This window comes from Epinephelus fuscoguttatus, linkage group LG18 (genome assembly GCF_011397635.1).
Source record: "Epinephelus fuscoguttatus linkage group LG18, E.fuscoguttatus.final_Chr_v1".
Taxonomy (NCBI): Eukaryota; Metazoa; Chordata; class Actinopteri; order Perciformes; family Serranidae; genus Epinephelus; species Epinephelus fuscoguttatus.
The window spans coordinates 30,524,722-30,547,857 of NC_064769.1; the positions used below are offsets into that span (position 1 = coordinate 30,524,722).

Below are 23,136 nucleotides of genomic sequence, written 5' to 3' on the forward strand. Positions count from 1 at the left end.
GTATAATTTAATGCTCACATTAATACTGTCAACATGTGGGCGACTAGTCTACTCATGGCCCTAAGTGACGACTGTTGGTCGACGAGGAAAATTCTCAGTCTGGGGCAGCACTAGTCAGCAAAAAATGTTGTTTCACATTTCTGATTCATAGTTAGCTCAGTCAGCTTGTTTACTACATTACATGAATACTGCTGCCACACTGAACATCCTGCTGAGCCCATTTAAATGTTAAAACTTTACGTGAAGGAAAAAAAATATTCAACTGACATAATTCTGAGTCAGGTTCAGCCCTAGTGTAGCTCTAAGCAGCATTGCTCTCATGCCATTATTTTGTTAAGGATTCTATACAGGTATGCCTAGAGAGTGTGATAAGTAATCCTTCACTGTAAAAAGAGATTTTGATCACACCATTAACCCTAAGGGGCCCGAACGACGCAGAGTGCATTCAAATTCACACCTGTTCTTCTCTATTGATTTTCTTTGCGACCGTGTGTCATAGCGAGAAGCCACGCATATCACGTGAAACAGCGGAATCGTAGCTTTCCGACAAGACCAGCCACTTGTCGGTAGTCCAATGTTTTCACAGCTAAAAAAAAAATGATAAAGTTACACTGAAATGATGTATAACAGAGCTTTCATACAGCTCTGCACATTACTCTTGGATGGATTACTCGCGAATGCAGGCTCGCACAGAAATGCCACGCATATCAGCGCAGGAGCAGAGCTTTCCAGTGATACCACACACATCATTGTGCTGTCATCCCATCATGCTATAAGTCCAGATTAATTGTCTACAATATAAAAACCTGACGAAAGTCTTTACAATCCATTATACAGATCTTGTTATCGGTCACTTCATATAGTGAGGAATATCGTATCTTACCACGTCTTAGGCTTGTGTGTGTTTCTCCCTGTCTATCCACATTTGTAGTCCGGCTTTCAGGATGCAAATATCTCCATATTGTCCAGTTAACACTCCATCAAACTTTGTATGACAAGACCAGCCACTTCAACTTTGCGTACCCAGACAACAGTAGCCTAATTATGCATGCATGACAGGGCCGTAGTCACCATATACATTGAGGGGGACATATGTGTCCCCCAATGCCCAAAATGCCCCCCCCCCCCAATATATAACTGAAACTGAAAAACAACAGCAAACTTTGTTTACTGCAAACAAAGTGGCAAATATTATCTTGGAGGATATCATTGCATTTGGTTGACTATTTTCTATGATCTTAGAAGTAAATATTGCATGTTTCTTTCAGATAAAACGCATTTTTGACTTGTGAATGAGTCAATGGAATTTCTTGCTATAATGAAAAAATACTGGCAATCATGTCCGCCTGGCACAAACCACATGTTTTGGTCAGCTGTAAAGTGACAGAATGTCCCAGTATCATGGTTATTATATTGCCAGATTCCAGAGAGTCTCCCCTCGTCATATATGGCAGAATATGTCATTTTCCAACTTGCTATGGTGAGATACATGTAAAAATGTAAGAATTTAGTAAGACGGATTTGTTTTTTTCATTGATATAAAAATTTATATAAAATACAGGCACATAGAAGGACATGAAATGATGGCAAATCTGGTTAGCCCAGATTGTCCTGAAAAAAAAAAGATACAGCATGTGTATGTAACCTTTATAATGACTGTGATATAAGCTTAAAAGTAAAGGCAGTAAAAATACCCCAAAAACGCCTAGGGCCCATAGGGTTAAAGTAAAACATTTATATTTGAAAAGGAATGCTTTGCTTTGAATGAAGTCCTTGAAAGTGAAAATAATAGTGCTTAAAAAAAGAATATAAAAGCCCTTAGATTTCATTTTGTAATTTCTGTACGAACCCTGCAAAAGAGAAGGTTCAGTGCTCTTCCTGCTTTGCTGGTTCAGCGAAAACTAAAAGCCATTGCTCTGAGATACAGATGGAGGGGCTGGTCTTTTGGCTAGTTTCTGTGGCACCACTGATTGGTGAGGTGGAGCTGAGCCACAGCCCAGCATGAATAATGCACCCTTTCAGTTTTAGCCTTCCATTGGTTGCTTGTTGGGGGGAAGGAGAAGCAGCGTTAGAACAAAAGTGGAATATGAGAGATTCCCAGCTTCTGCTCAACAGCCGGCCACCCTGCAGCATGTGATAGATATGATCAAATGTAATCGCATGTTGTGATGGAGTGTATGACACTTTAGATTGGGTTATGCTTTGTGGGTTGAAGGAGTTGCATACAGCCTCTCAAGAGAAAAGACAGCCCTCTTCTAGAAGGTTAAAGTGCTCTACAAAAAGTAGGAATTTATTAAAGACTGTTATTCAGAAACTTGTGCAATTATATTCTTGTACCCAGAGAGACAAATGATCTGCGCTCTATGAATGCTTGTGATTATGCGTGCCTTAAGGCAAGAACATGCTAATCAGGGCTGCACATAGGCGAACATGCATGGAGGTCTGTTAGACATATTCACTTGTTTTTTCATTATTTTACAGAATTGAAGTATAACATGAGTGGGTTTTTGTTACAAGACCGCCTCCTAAAAGTAGCTTTATCAACCAGTCAGCTCACATGACACTGAGTTCGATGCAATGCAGTGTTGAAATCTATCTGTGCGTTTTAGCTCCCCTGTGTGCGATTATGAAGTATGTGTTGCATGTCTTCTGAGAACCATAATCCTGAGCTTACTGAAGGAAGCTAATAAGACTCAACTACCTACAGTAGGTGTCTTGTTAACTCCACTGGATTCTATTCTTTCACATCTAACGTACCACTGAGACACAAGACAGTCCACTGGGTCACCATTCGAAGGACACCATATACATATAGCGGATTACAGCTCATTTATTCACGAGCCCATCATATTTGCTTCAAGGCTCCTCTGCTGCTCTATACCGGCCCCCATCCCTGTACATCAGTCAGAGGAATGGAGAAGGGCTCTCCCTTAGCACCTTTAATCTGGCCAGTATCCTTGATAATTAATTTATGTCATCTGAACTGCCAAGTTAGCGGCCTCAGCAGCAAACAAGCCTCTCCTGGACTCAGACACACTTCCATGATGCTGTAAAGCAGGCTATGACAATGAATTTCACAAAGGGACGTTGCTATTCAGCAAGGGTGCTAACAAGAAATTGGATGAGTAGTCAGGAGTGAACAGAGGATCAGTGTGTGCCAAAGCTACGATGAGAAATGCTCAGAAGCATCTTGGGAGTTCAGTTCAGCCTACAAAAAGATTCCACTCGAGACTTCATCAGCAGAATATCCAAGAAGACGACCTCAGACTGAAAGGCCTTTTGGCAACATGTCAACAAGCTTGGAGTTAGTAATGCACACCGTCTGCCTATCCACTGAGAGGCCTCCTCAGACTGATATAGACTGCCTAAAAAGTGAGTTTCTGAACGCTGCCTGACGACACCTCCAGTACAGGACCTCTGTCTGCAACACTTGGTGAAATACTTTTGTTTAAGGATGCTCTGTAATGGATTTAAACAACAGTGCTAGAAGTGTGAAAAAACCCAGTAATCAATTTCCTTGATGCAGAGAACACAAATGGGATACCATGGAATTTGCCAAAATGAAGAAGCAATTTATAAAAAATCTAGGTTTTCCCTACCATTATAAATGTTTTTTTCATAGCGCCCAAGCTGACTGAACAGAAAAATCCATGCTGCAATGTTTTGGTGTCATTAGAGGCATGCTGCTGTGTCCTCTGCTCTGTGTTTGTGTTTCACAGGGCAGGGCTAAGCTCCACACTCACTGGGTATAAAAAGTTACTTAAGGCAAGAATATACAGTCAGCCAGCTGACTGGGCTTGTCTGCTCTGCTCTTTGAGACTTTGCTCTGCTCTGTGTTTGTCTGACTCCAACTTAAATGTCGGCTGGGACCGCAGAGATGAGTGACAGCTCAAGGTGGACGGCGAGATCAGTGCGGCACTGAAATAGCCTACAGTGCGATACAGTCAACTTGTAGTTCATCTTCACAAAATGCAACAGTTGCAAACTTGTTTTAATTTAATATCTAAATATTTGGGGGATGAACATGAAGTACATTGTGAATCCTTTTAATGCTTCCACCCTGAGACTTACATTACTGGATGAAGCAGCCATCAGCAGTAATGTAAACAAACCAGACTGGCTGACCAACACACAGCAGCATTAAAGAGAGGCCGCACCTTGCTGCAGGAGATGTTAAAACAACACAGTGGGGCATGCCGCCTCCCCCTTATTTTGTTATTGTTATACAAGCAGGAGACTGTAAGATGCTTTAATATAAACTAATTTTTAAAGTAAAAAATGCTGCCAACTATTTATTATTCAACAGTATGTGAATTGCAAACTGTTTCCTGTGAAATATAACAGTTCACAAACACTGGACATATTGCTGGCAATCACATACCACAGTGGGTTACCATTAGCATCTGCAGATGGATACAATCAGACTGGCACTCCCTGGTTTAAAAGCTGGATATGAAAGCATTTTGGCTAAAAGGTTGAAGGGAAAAGTGACCTCGCCGAGAGCCACTCTGTAAGCAAGTAAATTCATCTGTTTAATTATGGATTACTACAAATACAACAGGTCTGTGCTATGTTTTAAAAGTAGTAAGTAGTCGTACAAGAGAAAGATAAATCATGCATTGTAATGCATCGATAATTCATCCCATTGTAGCTCTCTCAATTGTAATCAAATCATAACGTGCTTGGAGACTCCCACCCCTAGTGACAGCTAACTGTGGCTTAATCACAGTTTTTTTCTCCATCAGACAAACAGATCAAATACTTCTGTGCTTCTTGGGTGGTCGAGAGGCATTGCTGATGTTTCATCATCATGCATCAAGCATTGGTCACCTGTAAATTCATTTCAGTGGCCCAGGATACACATGACCACGTCCGCTTTTAAAAGTAAGGTGTAGAACAATGGAAACACTTTGCAAATCTATTAAAAAAGCCTGATGAAGGTCTAGTACTGAAATGTCACAAATAAATTATATATTGCAAGTTAGACAGTGTGCGGGAGTCCTTCTGCAAAAGTAAGGCATGAAAATATATGTATGAAAATAAGATTAATTGGATTATATTACAGATTGTGAGTAAAATGATCATGCTGTATTCTTTGATACTGGGTTGACGGTTGACATTACTGTTGGACCCTACGGTCATCCCACAAAACTGAAGGATAGGACAACTGCTAAATTTAATATAAAACCAAGATGTGAAGCACTTTATTTTACAAAAGCACAGAGGTTTTGTCTTATAACAATATTGAAGCACTGTGTTTATTTTAAGAAGTGCAGTATTGTATTACACCAAAGTTATTGATATTCTTTAAATTTTGAATATTTTCTTACTGACTTGGTGAAATGTAATTCATCCACCGAGTGATTAGAAACTCTTTCTAACTACAATATGTGCATAAAACACAGAACTCAGAAAAACTCAATGGAAATTGGAATTTGGAAAAACTTGGATTTTAATGGATTTTAAAGGGCCATGTTAATATAACCAGACTTTTTCTTTTATTTCTCATGCAGATTAACATCTAATTGACACTTGTGTATTTCTTACATAAATGTAAAGTAGTGAAATGGACAGCTTGGGCATGATGTGAGTGGACATTATCAATTCACTCGATGAGGGCGGCTTCAACCACAGGTGCTTTCCCTGTGCGCATTTGTTTTCTGCCTCCATCACTAGCAGCCATACCTTTTTTTTCGTTGTTTGAGTAGACCACACAAGGTAGCCCGGGGAACACCAAGTTTGCTGCTGCTGTCCTTGGCTTGTTTTGGCAGTTTGTCATTAGCTTGAAGGAGAATACCATTTTCACTGAGAGAAAATGACTCACCTTCTCCCGTCATGATTTTAATGTGCTCACAGCACAAGCCTCAGGTAGCCAGCTGGAAGTAGACAGGTTACCGTGAGGCAGAGTAACTTAGCTTATCATGGGAGTTAAGTTAAATGTAGTTTGAAAACATTTTTCCATGAGTTGTAATGTATGAAAAGACTTCGAATGAACAAGTGGACTACTTGATTACTTTGAGCAAATTAGTTAAACAGCATTTGTACCAGAATGAATCTGTTCCAAGCTTTTTGATCCGTATAAACGATTGATCACTGTAACTGTGACCGCTATAACGCTTTCCACTGCATATACAAATGATAATGGAAATGGAAAGCAATGTATTCACAAAGTATGGTGATTAAAAAATAAAAGAGGCAGGAGTAGTGAGGGGAGAAATCAATCAACACAACCATTACAGCGACACGCATAGCAGGTGGTGGTAAACAGTATAATGAGCGGCAGCATTATGCTGAGAAGAGTGAGAGCTTGCCAGATTGAAAAGACCGCTTTGTGGTCTTGATTGAACTTGATTGGTGTCTCGTTTCAATAGGTGATTATAAGATGGGTTAAGTGAAACTGATAGTGTTCTGTCAGAATTAATGCAATGCTTTGTTTCTGTAAATTGTTGGCAAGGGTAAAGCCTCTGAACGCGGTGGTCTGCCATTGAAAGTCTCCACCGTGGAGGATTTCCTGAAATGCACATGTATAGAATTAATCCGATCTCTGAAACGGGGAATAAAGATAAAAAGAATCCCTCTGAGCCAGTGGGATATCATTTTGACCTCCGTTGTATACAAACTGTTCTGCTGTGTCAATTTAATCACATTTCCCACTGGGCTGAGTCAGATACTATAACAGCAGATGAACAAAATGGATTTAGAAAGAAAACCGGTCCACATTGTCACCTTAAGCGCAAATACAGACTCAAGGAAGATTAAAGCTCTCTTTCTGTTCCGTGACTTTTCTCAAGCATTTGATCACGGTGACTAAAGCATTCTCCAGAATAAACCTGTTACTTACTTTTCCTACAATATGATACGCCTGATGTCTGTATACGGAAATATAAAGTGAGTTAATATGAGAGAATACTTATTCCTTTGCCCTCTATTTTATACACTACAGTTATGAAGTGCACCTGTAGTCAGTGCTTAAAATTAGAGGTGTGCATATCTGTCTCTGGTTGACAACAATGATGAACACTAATTAACTTTTGGTGCAGCCTGTTTTCACCAACAGAAATCACCCCTGTGCTTGACTAAATTGCATTTCAGTACACATTTAACAGCTGTTCTGTACCGAGATCTGTTCTAATGTTCAGAGATCAGTTGTCGTGCTCATTGCTCCTAGTGTACAGTCCTGTCAGTGGTATTACCAGTGAGACACATGACACATTCAGCTCATTAGTTTTAAGTACATGTCCCTAAACTGTGTTGAGAAAGTCCTATGAAGTTTCTGCGTGGTAGATAGTGTTGCTAACGTTTGGTGTAAGAGTGGTGAACAGATATTTGAAGATGTTCAAGAAGACCAAATTAATTAACAGCCTCATTCACAACCTTGTCTTTGTATATTTTGGAATACTGTACAATGAGGTCTGTGTGGTTGTACAGATTGCAGTTTGCAGTTTTATGCGTCTGTTGTAATGAAAAGTTGTTGTTGTTCCAATACCATTTTTGCCCTCCCAATACAGATACCGATATCTGAACTTGTATCCAATCTGATACTATTTAAAAAAAAAAAGTAAAATAAATAACAGCTGTACTAACCCTGAAACTATAGCCTTGCGTACTGAACACTTTGTTTTTTTACTGTTGGGACTTTGCAGCGTAAAATACTGTCAATATTGCTGATATTTTGCTACTGGCTAACTTTTAATGATTTACTGGAGATCAAGTCTTTTTCTCTTACTGTGCAGGCTGCTGTTTTAAAGCGGTTAAGACGAATTGATTTCTGGGAAAGCTGCAGTTTTTTCCGTATGTGAAATTACTTTAAAGTGAGTGTACTTGGTGATACCCACTCTAGCATTTTGGGAAGTATCAAAGTCATTTCCGGTACTGGTATTACTACCGGAGCAACTCTACTTTCAAGTTGGTGTTGTTCATCCTCATACTGGGTCAGAGTGCTTTCCCCATGGAAGGTTCAATAGGAGTGGCTTATATTGGAAGAGAGACTTGTTCTTTTACCTGCTTGTCTGTTGATTCCAGAAGTACCATTTGTTTCTTGCTGGCTTTTCCTTAAAGTTGTGTCAGTGATGCCCTTGGTGAAGTAAAGCAAGGAGGAGGCACATTTGTTTTATTGTATTGTCCTTGTATAAACAGATGCTTTGCTATTGGGCTTTGTGTTTGCATATCACAATCATACTGTATGTGTTTGCAGGATGGGATTTTCTCAAGGCTGTTTGATGCAAATGGCATCGAGCATTGCACTGAGTCTTTTCAAGAGGAGGATATGTGTAGGAGATTTGTGCAGCAGTTTGTGGCCTTTGCTCTTCAGATTTGACCTTTTGGTCTGTATGTTGGGGACTTTGGGGTAAACGCCTTGTGAGAATTATGCTGAACCCGGACAAAGTCACCAGCATAATTGCCGGTCAGTGCTGCACTCAATGTTCTCAAAAGTTCTTCTGTTAGACTCATTAAAGCTTGAGCTTGCTTGGGTGCTTGACACTGTTGTCAAATTGTTTGTCGTTTGTCCAGTTATGTGTTGTGTATGCAGCAGTATCCAAAATTAACTTTTTCACTTACTGGCCTAGGTGGCTGGTAGGTTTAACAAAATTCACCAGCCAAGAATATTTTTTACCTGTCACATCAGTTCATTGAGACAATAAGGTAATACACTGGATACAAACTTAAAGAGGCTAGGGCAAAATCTGAAGTAAAGATACTTAAATATATTGAACAACTTCAGCCTCAGCATGTGAATAGGTTCCCTATGGTAGGCAATCTATATGTCTTGGGCTTTTATTGTGAAAGGTAAGGACGGAAAACATGAGGCTCATGTGCTGCCACTGACAATTACTGTCCATTCAAACCAGAAGCTTCTAAAGAGACAAAGTCTCTCACGGACACCCAAGATGCCCGACTGTCAAAAATATTTGTGGCAGCTTTGGTCGCTCTAGTCGCTCATCACGTGAATCATTGAACATTTGATCGTGCTTGTCAATTTAAAGGAGCCGCAAAGCGGACTACTGCCTTGAAAGCAGCATCGTTGTTGCTTGCTGTTGTCCGGTCAAAAAGCTCACAGTTGGTCAACAGAAATAATGTTGATAAAGTGCTTTGCTTTGCAGTATGTCATCCCATTCAAACCAAGCAAGGAAGAATTGCAGGCTACGTCGCAACATTAGCCTGCAATTCTCTCCTCTATTACTAACATTACACACTTTAAAACTCACCAGACCAACCAACTACCTCCGCGACGCCGTCCCAAGCCTCATTCTTTTTATTTTGGTCTCTGTAACTGAACAGCGGCACATTATAAAGGACTGAGTAGGCGCAAACGCAAGTAATAAACTTCTCTATCCATTGTCGGAACAAGTGAGCTGTAGGAACCAAAGTTACATGGCTTGTTCTCTGGGACCCGCTTCATCGAAGCACGTCAGCATTCTGATTGGTTGTCGCCAAACCGCGTCAGAGCTCATTACCACAAAGTTAAACTTGTTTTAACTCCCCTCTGGACCTGTTCCAGTTGCTTTGGTCGCCCAAGACGCGCGGCTGACGACTGGGTCGCCCTCTGGTTGCTGTTGGTTTGAACGTACAGTTAGGGAGCCAATAAAGAGTCAGTCATCTTGGTTCAGACTACAGACCCTACTTGTTATTATTTAGTTACCTTCATAAGTATGGGCACAATGCTAGCTAGCAGCAGACCAGCAGCAAGTGATAGCATCGCGGAACAGCTGATGTCAAGTACTTTAAACAGTGTTGCAAAACAAGGAGGGCTTGAAATGGTAACCTTTGTGGCACAGTTTAAACGAGTGCATGTGTGTGACACAGACAGGAGTAGGTTTGAAGCAGCAGAGCAGTGCACCCCTGAATGATACCAAAATGTGGTAGAGACTGTCAGTATAGTTTATAGTTACATCACTATTTTAGTACATTTACCCGCCAGTGTGGCAGATAGCCTTCAGAGATTTACATGCATTTGGTGCTTGGCGGGTGTTGATTTCAGACCCTGGTACGCACTGATGTTTTAAAATAACACATAAATAACACAAATAACATTCCTGATGAATAAATAGTTATTTTAATTTGATTTGAAAGTTCAGCCTTATTGAACTTCAATCCATTTGCTATTAGACTTTAAAATCTTAAACAGTGACCTGATCATGTGCTGTTATATCATCACCTTTATGTTGATTTCACCAACTTAATTGCAGATGGGTTGCTTACTTGTATGTTGCAGAGCAAAATTAACATTCATATGGCGTTGTGTCCATGTGGAAAATGCAGGTCCAATATTCACCATTTTGTATTTTTTACCTTGACCAACTCCTCCAGGAAATATCTGGCTCTTAAGCTCCTAAATGCTCTGCGGTGTGGTCATGAGCAGGTAGTGTACAGTGGGCCTTTAGATCTTTTTCACAGAAAACAGCTGTCTGCTGCAGTGGAAAACTACACTATGATAGCCTTGAGTGTGAGCAGTTAATTTGCAGTTTACACAGCTAAACAGTGAGGAAAAGAACTTTATATAAAGATCGTTAAAGCAGAGGGGAGCTGCAATTGACAGTTATTGTCGTTTAATGTCAGTTGATACATTATTATAATATGGATATTGATTATAGCTGCTTTAAACAAAGACGAAATCTAATCTAAACAAGTTAGTATTGATTGTTGGCAGCATAACCATGACTTTAAATGTTATTTTTTTGTAAATCATAAATTATATAGACATATCAGCGTTGATCTTAGCTGAGTGCAGCACAGATCTCCAACTATGTGCAGACAGCCTTAGGGACTTTGAACGAGCCTTTTTTATTATTGATGCCCTATAAAGACCTGCACGTTTTGTCGCTCAGTGGGGCTCGTGTTTTTAGTACAAGTATTGTGCTGTGACCTTATGCTTAGCAGTCTTTTCTTGCTGAGCTGTTGTGGCCTGTGTTGTTAAACATCAGGCTTTCGATGTACAAATTGGTCTGTAATTATGAGGCATTGCCTTTTTAAGAAGCAAAAGCCCGTGCAGGAAAGACTGATATGAACATACTGTAACTCTACATTTTTATCACAAGTGGGGCTCCCTGAGGAATCATTCTGGTGTTTCAGGATGAGGAGCAGTGCTGCTGCTGCTGCCCTTCAAAAGAGAAAAGAGAGAAGGACTAATCCTCAAATGGATGAATGGATGCAAACTTCACTGTGTGGACACACCGAGTTGAACTACTAAGCCTGTAGACCTCTGATGGAGAGCTCCACTTGTCATTATCAGAGTTAGGAGCCATAACTAGACTTATAATATTTATTCTTGGCACCAAGTTCTGAAATGGTAAAATATAAAAACACTGGTGTTACACAAAACAAAATCCACTGCATTTAAAGCTAACACAGTTCTAAAAGATTTATTCCGTTCCAATCATTGGTTGGACGAACTAATCCTTTTCTGTCGGTAGTAATAATCCAAACAATGCAAGGTGCAGCACAAACAACCTTTTTTGTTTTGAAAAAAATCAGCATCCTGATCCTCAGTGCATAGTTTTATTCTATATACACTTTGGAGCTGTTAACTTAGTAAAGCATTACCCACTGGGGTCAATGCATTCAGAGTTCTTGGCAGATTTTCTTTCTTCTTAATCATTCTTGTATCTACTCTCTCCAACCACACCTAGAATTAAGTAGGGATGGCCTTTTTGGGAAAGTCTCATACTGAGCACTTAGGCAGAGTATTCACCCAGAATAATAAGGCCTAACTGGATGACACGACTAGGGATGTCAGTTTAGGTTCATTTTTACTGTCGATAGCCCGACACCCATTAACTGGAAACCAATCTGGAAATCCATTGATTAAAAAAACAAAACAAAACATTTTTTTTTTTCCTTTACGTCTGGAGGCACAGCCTGGAGTTTTTCGACTAATGGAAGTGCAGGAGCTTTGGCGATCGCTCATGCCCTTCACTTCCGGCGGTGCCCCCAGGGAATCGCTGTGATGTTTACAAATACTTCGCGTAGAAAACCAGCAGAGTTTAGCTATATATCACATTTTTCACATCACTGTATCACAGTTTAGACTATTCTGATGTTTGTAAAGTCTATAAACACAATGATTGAACAAACATTACTATTTCTGTGTGCACGATTTGTAATTATTAATATGGTTATCGTAGATTAGCTGGGCTAACTGTTAGCTGTTAATGTTAGCCGTTGGCGGTGTCTGTAATAACCATAGACTGTATAAAAATAAGGTAATAACTCAATAAACATTCCGTGAATAAAATATTTTTTCCAGCGGATATCTTAGTTACAACATGATTGAGCTAGCAAAGTAGTTTTGTGTTGCTATGTGTGGTATTTATTAAGTTATGGGAAATCACGATGTCGAGAAAGCATCAGCGGTTGCAGCTGACAGGGACAGTTAGTGAAGCTAACATCAGGATGTCATCTGTTAAAAGCCTCCCGTTGTCGGATATGACATGAAACTACTCCAGTTAGCTCAATCATGTTGTAACTATGACATCTGCTGGAAAAAATATTTTTTTTCACGTTGACAAGACGGCGTTTTGGGTGGAGCGGTCGCTATGGATACGGAGCTTGCTGTTTCTGTAGGTACACATTTCCTACTCCGCCCCCAGAATTGCAGAATCTGTCTTGAGAGATTAACCGGAAACTAACTAGTTACTTTAAGATTAAAAAGAAAAAAATATGCAAAATGACGTGTAACTGAAGGGGCTGTTTCTTTTTAGTCCACATTTCGGATTGCTATCCATTAAGAGGTGATGAAGTTTGAATGTTTTGCACTGTAAATATGTTGCCTCTAATTTTTTTCTGTTGACTACTCTTACAGACAAGCAGTCGCTCTCCACTTGGTATCAGCCAAGGTGAGATGACGTAATCAGCAGTAGTAATAGCTAAATGAACAACATCTCCTTTGACTTGTGTGGTGTACAGCGCCATCTAGTATAGAATAAATACATCTTTAGCTTTGTTCTTAATGTGTTACAACACAGTGCTAATACTACTAAACTGAAGAGTTGCAAAATTAACCTATAGATTGACATGCATAAGCAGTCGGACCTATAAATGGTTACTCGTCAACGTCCCTAATTAACTCTAAAAATGACACTTCAGTCAGTATTGAGGTATATATTCCCCAAATAAAATCCCATAATCCACTAGACACTCCTGAAATCCACCTTGCTGTTATGTTTGAAGCACCAGGAGCATTTTTGTCAACCATACATAGGCTTGTCTTCATTACACGTGCTGGATATGTGTCAAGGTCACAGCGTGTCCTTGAGGATCCATTTTCTATATGGGGTAGGATTGTGGATAAGGGCTGCTGCCCCATGCCGCTGTTTGAGTCACGTTATGTAATGAGCTTGCTCTGCTCCCCACGGACTTAATGTCATTATGGAAATACATTACCTGGATCCTCCTCCCCACCTCTCGCTCTCATTCGTTCAGCTTTGTGCATCTCCGAGCAGGCCATTAGAAATGGATTATAGGACGTTTTCCTATGAGAACACCACTGCTGACGACCTCTTGCCATTTCTTGAGAACTGGACTAATGTGTATCAGCAAAGGCATAATCACTCCCACGACTCATGTCAATGATCTGTAGGCACTGGGTACTAGTGAGTAATACCTAGTTGGCAGGGTGAAGTGCAGACATTGCTTCTGTGGTATAAAAATAGCACGATCATCTAGCAACCACAGTCAGTATCTCTCATACTATCATCTAGTGTACAGTGCTGCAATTTACTGAACATTAAGTCAAAATTTAGCTCTTAAAAAGATTTATATCAAAGATTTAGAAACTGTCAGGCCAGTTTGCTCCACTGCATCCCTCTACATTACCCTTTGTTTCGTCGAGAAAAGGTGACTCTTTTGAGTCCAGGGAGAAGGAGGGGTGCTCTGTGGTGTATTTGTCATCAGTGGGGTGATTACCTGCCACAGGGCCTCCTCAGGCTAGGGTGGTAATATGTTAGCAGACCTGGTGCCATGACATTAACAGGGCAGCCCCCGCTGTAGTCCTCCTTAGCCCAGTCCTGTGGAGCAGAAAAGTTAAATGACACTAACATTGTAATATTTCATAGTGCAGTGCAAAAGCATGGCTTTGTTTCAACAAAATGACACCGCCCAAATGTGATCTATTCTAATTTTATTTGAAAGCACAGCTTATGAAAACACATTATATCATTGGATGATTGGACATAACTAAAAAAACTGCAGCCCTCCAATACTTCATTGTTTGTTGTTATCTAAGATGTACAGTCATCTGAAGACAGGAAAATCTAATACTATCCCACAGTATACCCATCACCGTTACCTGGAGTCCAGTACCAGTACCAAACTGTACTTTTTTGGTACTTTCTTCACTCTGTAATAACCAGTAGTAAAAATTAGGCCCAATTTTAGCATCATTACTTGTTAAAAACATTTTGTTATTTATTTAGAACATTTTAGACACAAGACAAATTATAGCTCAGGTTAGACATGTTGCCCTAGCCAGCTTTGCCTTTTGCATTATAGATAATTGCAGTGAGAGTTTCTGCATCGAGTTTTAAAAAGTGTAACCACGCTTGTGACCACTTGCGGCTCGCTCTTTCCCTGACTCATTATGACTTGAACAAGCTGCAGGGGTTAAGTAGTCTCACTTTCTCTCTTTTTTTCTTATACTTTGGCTACTCTCCCCCTCAAATGTGCTCTCAGGTATTGAAATTTGGGACTGTTTGATTTAATGTGAATTAGTACGTGTTTTTTTTTCTCTTGCTTGTCGTGGTATTAATCAATCTAGATTGTTTTGGTGTGAGTTGCCGATTGTTGGAAATATCGGCTGTAGAGATGTCTGCCTTCTCTCCAATATAATGGAACTAGATGGCACATAAAAACAACCAGTGTCACTTTACAGAAATCATGACCTTAAAATTACTACTTAAAATAACCCACAGACCTTGTTGTGAGCAGTTTCATGGAGGAACTGTTTCCTTTCTACCAGACTACACCCGCCAGCTATATCACTGTGCAGAAGGAAATGTGCATCTACTGCTAGGCACAGGCCTCACCTCCATGAGTAGATGCACGCTTCCTTCTGAGCAGTGATAAAGTTGGCCAACTCTGCATCGCTCTTTATCCCTATCCTCTCTTTAAGTTCTCTCCAGCGAAAGTGGAAGCCAACCCTAGATTCACTCTTCCAGGACCATACCAACCACAGCAAAAGGAAAATAAAATAGGAATATACAAGCAGAGGGAAGAGTCTGTGCCGATAAATAAACGGTTACAGACTTCTAGTAGGTCATAAGTGATGATTGGGATAGATTACTTTTGTACAAGTCTATACATTGTTTTTTAGGAAGATCCTGTGTAGTACCTTTTTAAAATTCAATAAGTAAATGTTCACTCATCAACATAAATACTTTTCTCCTAAAATGGAAATGCAAATGAGCAGAAGAAGAACTGTAGACACAATCACAACAGAATGCTAAATATGCTTGGAACTTGTGGGTAATTGGCTTGTCAGTATATTTCCTGTTTGAATAAATAACAAGTACAGACATAATTAGTATAAAATATCAAACTCTGGATCCTATTTTGCTACCATAAAATCAGGCTGAAGATGTACTTAACCATCAGTCTATCAGCCCCCCCCTTCACTAAACTCTGTTGTTATTGTATTCTATAAAATTATGTTCCCATTGAGTCTCTACAAAGTGAAATCGTGATGTCTCGCTTAACATCCCTGCCTCGAGTTTCCTCAGGGCAATTTACGTTTTAATCTTGCCATTCAACTGTGAGGTGAGGAGTCCTGGGACTAAAATCGTATGTCTGCATGACTAATGTGCTGTTCAGCAGTCTACCAGTGTATGCTGTGCATCATGTAATGGAGCAGAGGAGCTATTCTGTATGTGTGTGGCACAACATTCAGCTAGCAGAATATCTACTGCATGTAATACGTTTGTTCCGAGTAGTATCAGTGCTAGTGGTAGTTTATGTGTGTTCATAATGGGTGGTCGTGCTCCACCCTCCATCAGCTGGTTTTCAACATCCACCTTCCAGGGATTTAGTATAATGTATTGTGTTTGTTAATGTTTTTTGCATAAAAACAGTCTAAGAAATGAGCCTATATTTTTGGAAAGTTAACTAATGGGAGGCATGTAGGTCCACAGTGAGGATAAAAAGCAAAGTCACCTTTATCTAGCTTATCTCTATGGATGCCCTCCCCTACCATCAGAGAAAAGTAATTTCCTACTGTCCCAGAGCCATTTTAAAACTCACCAGAATGCTTTATCATGCCATGCTGCCTAACCTCAACTTAGGATGGCAATGTCAATATTACTTAAGGGTTCTCAGCTGTGATGATATTCATATTTGTGACATTTCTCTATATGTTTCCATGGTTGTTCTTTTTGGGTATGGATCATGTCATAAACATCTGTGGTCCACATTAGCACATTTAATGAATGTGGATTACAGGGTCCAAAATTAACACCCACCAAGTGCCAAATATGGGTAGATTGTCTGTTTGGTGATTAAATGTAAATCCACCATGCTGGCGGGTAAATGATTGCACTAATATAGTCATGTAATAATAAACTATGCTGAGGGCATGCCACATTTTGGTGTCACGTACAAATGTGCTGCTCCTCTGCGCACACACTTACACGTATTATGTGTTTTTGCGTGTGTCATGCTGTGAAACTGACCATCTAGAGTGCTCCCTAGTCTTGTAGCACTGTTTACAGTACGGAACATCAGCTAATCCACTGAAGTATCGCTTGCTGCTGGTCTGCTGCTAGAGTTCGTGACACTAATGTGTAGGTGAGATTTATAAGTTGCGTCCATACTTATAAAAGTAATAAAATAATAACACGGAGGCTCTGTTGTCTGAACTAAGACAGCAAATTGACCTTTCGCTAAGTCCGTCCCTTTGTGATGGTCTGACAAGCTGTCGGAGTAAACATGGAGCCCACACTGTAACTAACTGCACTCCCTGCACTCCCTGAATTAATATTCTCATATTTTCAAAAAAATGAAACAGTAAATCCAGAGAAAAGCAGACAGAGGGGTCTACAGTCTTTGTTTGAAGGATATATCCAGGATGTCAAACTGACTCAGCAGCAACAACAGGTTAAAAAGACAAAGATAGTTAGAAGCTAAAGCCGAACGAGGCTACAGATCACAGTGTAAAAGTGAACCACCACATAACTGCTGATTGACACACAAGACAATGAATATAAAGGGAAACTTTGCTGATATTGAACCAGCTGTGTGGCATCACAGTGTGTGCTGATACACCTCCACCTCCAAACGGGCAGGGCTCTAAGGGGGAAGTGAAACAATGATCATTTGCGCACACTGTGATGACACACAGCTGGTTGAATATCAGCAAAGTTTCCCTGCTTCCCTTCACTGGTTCCTGTACAGCAGGGTCGGTCTTTGTTCCACAGTTATAATCATTAAAAAGCAAAAGCAGCATGTGTATACATTCAGTAGGCTATATCTTCAGTAGCTAGCTAGCTGACCCTACACTTTTCAGGGTTTAATTTTGGTTTTGGAACAGGGAAGAAATGTATATTTTTATCCAACCTCTCCAGGTAAAGAGTATCATTAATACATGACGTGCCCCAGGCACAACATTTAGCTCCAAATCCACAAAACCAGCCTGAAATGAAGGAAATCTGCATTAGAGTCAATGGAGCACAGCTGGGTTGTTGTTGGACCCTGGTCTGAGCTGGCCCGATAGTACTTTATGATCGGCCAGTCTGCGTCCTGGGGCAGGACTTAGCGGTGGGTCGATTCCTTATTGTGCCCCTCACTGTCAGCAGCAGAGCATTAGCCTCACTCCTTCCATTCTTACCCTTCACAGTAAAAGCCCTGGACAATGCACTGCTTACCAGAGGGCACCTATAATATATTAGAATAATTTTGCTTAATGTTTTTGCTCTGGCCTCGTCTTTAAGTTTGTTTTCTCAAAGACACCTTATTGTTCCAATGAAATGTACTGAAACAAGTACAGATGTGACCTGGGGGCACTTTATTATTTAAAATAAAGTAAAAAATATGCTGGCTTGTGGAATTTTTCATCTACCAGTCCACTTGGCCAGTGAGTCAAAAAGTTAGTTTTGGACACTGGTGAATTAACAGTTGCATTGCTGGAATACAGAAGTAGAGGTGGTAAAAATGTGATTATTACAGGTCTAGGTTAGACCAATGTTGAGCTCCCTGTTTTTCGTATTGTTTTATGTTGTAATGTTAGACCAGTGAGATTGTAACTATTATTAAGCTAAAACTAAGTAGTGTTTTCAAGCTTTTACTACACAAACTAGCTTTCTTCCGTGGACCGCAAGGTTAAAAATTAGGCTATGAATTTCAGCACTAAAAAAATTCTCAGACCAAATCATTATTGTTTTAATACAGTAGACATCTGCCACTGATCTACTTACTTTCTCTTCATAATGGATGAAAGATGCGGCCTCAGGACCTAGGTATTTGACCAGACTGGAAACCACAGCTTTTCTTCTCTCCCCACCCTGCAAACAGAGGGAAATATCAGTGCCAACATGGCACTTGCATTACACTTGCTCATCACTCACACGGGCTGCTAAAATATGAATGCATATTCAAGAAACCAATCTAAGCTGGACAAAGGAAGCAGCAGTCAATTTGAATAACTCAAGCGTGGTCAGCACATGCTCCTGGTTGTATGAGTTCACGTGGTGAGTTATGCACAGAGCAGCTGAGGCCTGAGGACCAAAAGGACAGATCACTATAAAACATGCTGACAGATGTTGCAAAACTGTCCAGGATTCCTCATCCGCATGTCACTTTACCTTTGCTCTCAGCACAACCTTATCTTGTCTTGCTTTTGCAATAATTTGTTGCTGCAACTCAGTCTCTTAATACACCTCACAGAAGAACAAAGAGGGAATTTAAACATTGTGCAAAATTGCTTTTAATAGCAAATTTATGACAAAAAACTCAGTGTTTATTAGCAGCCCTGCAGCAAATTGTGTCAGCTGAAACCTAAAATTACTCAGGAAAAAATGCCCTTCAAGATCAGACCATTCATGCAAACCAAAACAACCAACAAACTGAAAATCAACACGGTGAATCCAACCAAGCTGTGTAAGAGCCAAATATAGGGAAAAATATCAATATATACAGCTAAATCTTACTTAAACAGCACAAAACAGTGCACAATTGTAACCTTGATGTCCACTCGCCTCACACACACCAACACTGTTTTCCTCTCTTTAGCAGTAAAGTAGCAAGTGCAGGTTAATTATTTAGCACTTTGTGCAGCATGGCACAGCAGGGAAACGGCTACGCCTGAGCACTGTAGCAAGTCAGGCTAATGAGTGAAATGCCAAAACAACACCAGAGACAAGGCTGGATTTATTTATTTTTTTTCAGGTAAAGGGAAACACTGAAAGAAAATGTCAACTCAGAGGGAAAGCAAGGAGAGGATGTGGGCTTGGTGTGCAAGAAGTGTGTATGGGAGTGCAAGAGAATCACAGCTGTCAAAAGCACAGTTCAGTTACTGAAGTAGAACCAGAGGTATGCGTGACCTTTTTAATCAGAAACAGTTATGCCTGTATGAATACAATGCCAAATCTGTGTAAGAAGATATTTCATAGGGGGATTACAAGTTCACCTAATGGATAACTATTAATCATCAAGTGGCTCTTTACATCTCTCCAGTCTATGACAAATAGTCTTTGTTTCACCTTCCAAGTACAGTTGTGAAGCTTAAAAACAGTATCACAAGAATAAAAAATTAATTAAAATGAATAAAATGACTCTGTAGCTCTGAATTGAAAAACTCAAAAGTTTGTTCTATATTTACCAAAGTAACAGTTATTGAAAGCTGGCAGGAGTCCCCCACTGTTCTCCTCACACTGTGCTGTTCACTCATACATTTTCATAACGCTGCCTCTGAGCATTTTCACACACTAACATTAGTTGGACAATGCACACCATGTTGCCTTTGCGTCCACACAAAAAGTTCACCAGGCTCAACCCTAAACATGCAGGAGAAATGGTCAGAACACAGAGTGATGCTTAAAATCCAGCCAAAGTACATCCAGGGTAGGGGTTGACGGATAGGTGCTTTCAGGGCCAATAGTGATTATTAGAAGTCAAGGAGACTAACAGATATTTGGAACTGATTTAAGTTAATTAAGTTAATGTTAAATTATGCAAGCTTTCACACCTGCCCTGTTTGGTTCGGTTCAGTCGAACTCAAGTTTGTTTGCCCCCTAAGTACAGTTCGTTTGGGCAGGTGTGAACACAGCAATCGCACTCAGGTGTGCACCAAAACAACCGGACCGAGACCTTCTTGAAGAGGTGGTCTCGGAACTCTGATGCGGTTTGTTTCTGGTGAGAACGTATTCCGACCTGGATCTGAGGATTGTTTGGGTTAAACATGAGCATGTTACAGTCCTGGAGGATTATTAATGTGCACCTCCTCCTGTACTGCCTTAATATGCACATTCAGCACATCCAATGCATCAAAACATTGTTTTCTAGTTGGAGCCGCGCCTCGTTTTCAAACTGTATGCTTTGACTAAAATGAACAATGACAGCAATATAGTCCACGATGAGCAGCGCTAAAATCAACCTGTGTAGTTGTCCCTCCATTGTGACATTAGAAAGTGTCACATTTATCTTGCAAGTGTACTCTTCTTCAACGTTTTGTTTACTTTCTGGATTTTTCCCACATGGAAATTCTGACCAATCAAGAGCAGCTTTCTCTTGCAATTCATTTTATCTGGTCCTCATATAAATGCTGCCATGAGAACATGAACCAACTCTAGGTAATTATGCAACTTAACAACAAAATGAGTCCCTGACTCGGACCAAAGCAAGACAACTCTAGGTCTGAAAGCATCCTAAATGTTGCGAAGGAGAACTTTTTAACATTATCTTAAAAAAAAAGAGCCATTGCTTTTCCATTTTCTTTGCATGTTTTGCAGCCTGCCTTCCCCAGTGTTGGTATGTGTAATACTCCCATACTGCACTTAAAGACCTTTTCTTTAGTGCATCCATCCAGAGAGCACTGACTGAAGTTCTGCTGCAATGCAAAACCTTTCTCTGATCATGAAGCCTGATCTTACTGTATTATTCTCTGCTTTACCAGTGCGTCAGCTACACTGCAGAATCAAGTCTCTTCTACAAGTGACACAGTGGTGGCTGATACATGAATGTGTCAAACGTGGGTTGAATGCGCATTGGCAGGTCCATATTACACATATACATCTGGTGAATGAAATGTCTGGATCCTCATAAACTCGTCTTATCTCTCGCTCATGTCCAGGCGCCGTCTCACCCCATCTTCCTTTCCTTACAGTTCTCACTTGTATCTCAATATCTGCTGCCTTACATCCAGCACACAGCTCTGCTCGCTCACAGTAGCAGCTACTGTCTATGTTTGTCTTTACCCATCTTAGGCACAGCAGCCGATAGTGTTGATTGGCCATTACTCGTGATATGCAACAAATTAATTAATGCTGTGGGTGGGACAATGAGTGAGGCTAAAGAATGGTGACTAAAGACATGGAGAGTTACCACACTTTTCAACTGATGTTTGTCAATCAGATTTAAACAAATAATTCATATACTCCTAAAAATGCTATATATTAGAGACGCTGACGCATAATATTGGATTGTTTTGCCGTTGTCCAGTACGCTGATATATAACAACTTATTTGGCTGATAACCGATACCGATATTGATATGTCCACTTTTTCCCAAGTAATTTAAGTGATCATCAGATCTCTTCTGTAGTGGAATTAACGTCATATTATGCATACATACTCTCATTGTGATGGCCCACTGACAGATGGAGACATGAAATAGAATACTATTCAGTGTATGTAATGTTAATTCATTGTGCTTAATAAGAAAAAAGCATGTTGGCCCATTCTGGTCATTCTGTTCATTTAAATGCCAATATCAGCCTATATGATGACGTGCCGATATTATCTTGCATCCCTACTGAATATTGCGGCTGCTAATCAGCTAGATTGATAATCCATCAATCCCTGATCCAGGAGAAGGCATAATTTAATATGCACCTAGATTTATCATACAATTTATGTCTAATGAAACTCACAGACTTCAGAGCTATTGAAACCATGACATCTCATCAGGTAACTCATAATATTAGGAATAGCTCTTGATAATGGAATATCACATGCCCGCCCACAGTATGAGCTTGGCAAACCACAGTTTCTATCCATTGTCAATTTAAATATAACACACACATCACCCTGATGATGGAAAAAATGTGCATCAATTACTTTCTCATTTACCATTTCTATGCATTATAAATTAACATGAGACTGTGATGAATCACAGTGAAAATCCAAATTAACAGCAGGAGGCTGTGTTACAAGAAGGGAACATGACACGTTTAAATTATAGATAAATACTAATAAGTGTATCTGTCTCCACATTACCTCCTCGGAGCTCCATTGGGATGCCTGCTCGCCAGCAATGAAGCCTACCAAGGCAGCATTACCTTTGGGGCTGGTGGCATCAAAGGTAACACAGAATGGACACTCGGTAGAGGATCCTGTCACTATTTCCCCAGAGAAACCCTTCTCCCTCCAAAAAGCCTGTAGAGAAACAGAAAGAGCTCATGGCTTTATCATATATCAGCTACAATTACAGAAGCACAAAACCCAACTAGAACCCACTTGTACATAAGCTGTATTGAGGGCCATCTCTTTTAGTACAGACATCCGCCCAGATCGATTGTTTTGCACTTGAAAGCTAAACAGGATGTTATTGTCACACAAGTGCCACATTCAACAGCATTCATAAGTAAGGTTATCATTTGTAGCAGTGAAACATTTTTCACTTGAGGGCCACCTTTTTTCTCAGCATTGTAGTTTAAAAGTATCCCCTTGCCATTAAACTAAGTACCACAGAATATAAAAATGGAAAATGGAAAAAGTTAGTTGAGGTTGAGGGCAATTTGCTTTCTTGAATTGTCTCCCTCTAACACCATCCTTGACCAAGCCAATTAATTATTATGCACAGAGTTTATTCAGAGGGATCAACACCATTTTTAGTAACTTAGTAAATAAGCAACTGTTAATAATGTAGAGTACAATAATGCCTAATGCCAATAATGCCAAGCATATGCTGACTATATGGCAGTGTGTCAATTACAGG

At 40.1% G+C, this 23,136-nt stretch overlaps 2 protein-coding genes across 2 annotated transcripts in view; one reads left to right on the forward strand and one right to left on the reverse strand.

Annotated features, from left to right (window-relative positions):
• Window positions 1-23,136, forward strand: part of vsig8a (V-set and immunoglobulin domain containing 8a) — a 112,687-nt gene that overhangs the window by 11,671 nt on the left and 77,880 nt on the right. The gene's annotated exons all lie outside the window — the stretch shown is intronic.
• Window positions 1-23,136, reverse strand: part of si:ch211-127i16.2 (probable flavin-containing monoamine oxidase A) — a 69,244-nt gene that overhangs the window by 4,930 nt on the left and 41,178 nt on the right. The window contains exons 9-11 of the mRNA XM_049603509.1: window positions 22,416-22,574; window positions 18,399-18,485; window positions 13,903-14,003 (exon numbers count right to left, since the gene is read on the reverse strand). Coding sequence (XP_049459466.1) covers window positions 13,903-14,003; window positions 18,399-18,485; window positions 22,416-22,574 — 347 coding nt within the window. The remainder of the gene's footprint in view (window positions 1-13,902; window positions 14,004-18,398; window positions 18,486-22,415; window positions 22,575-23,136) is intronic.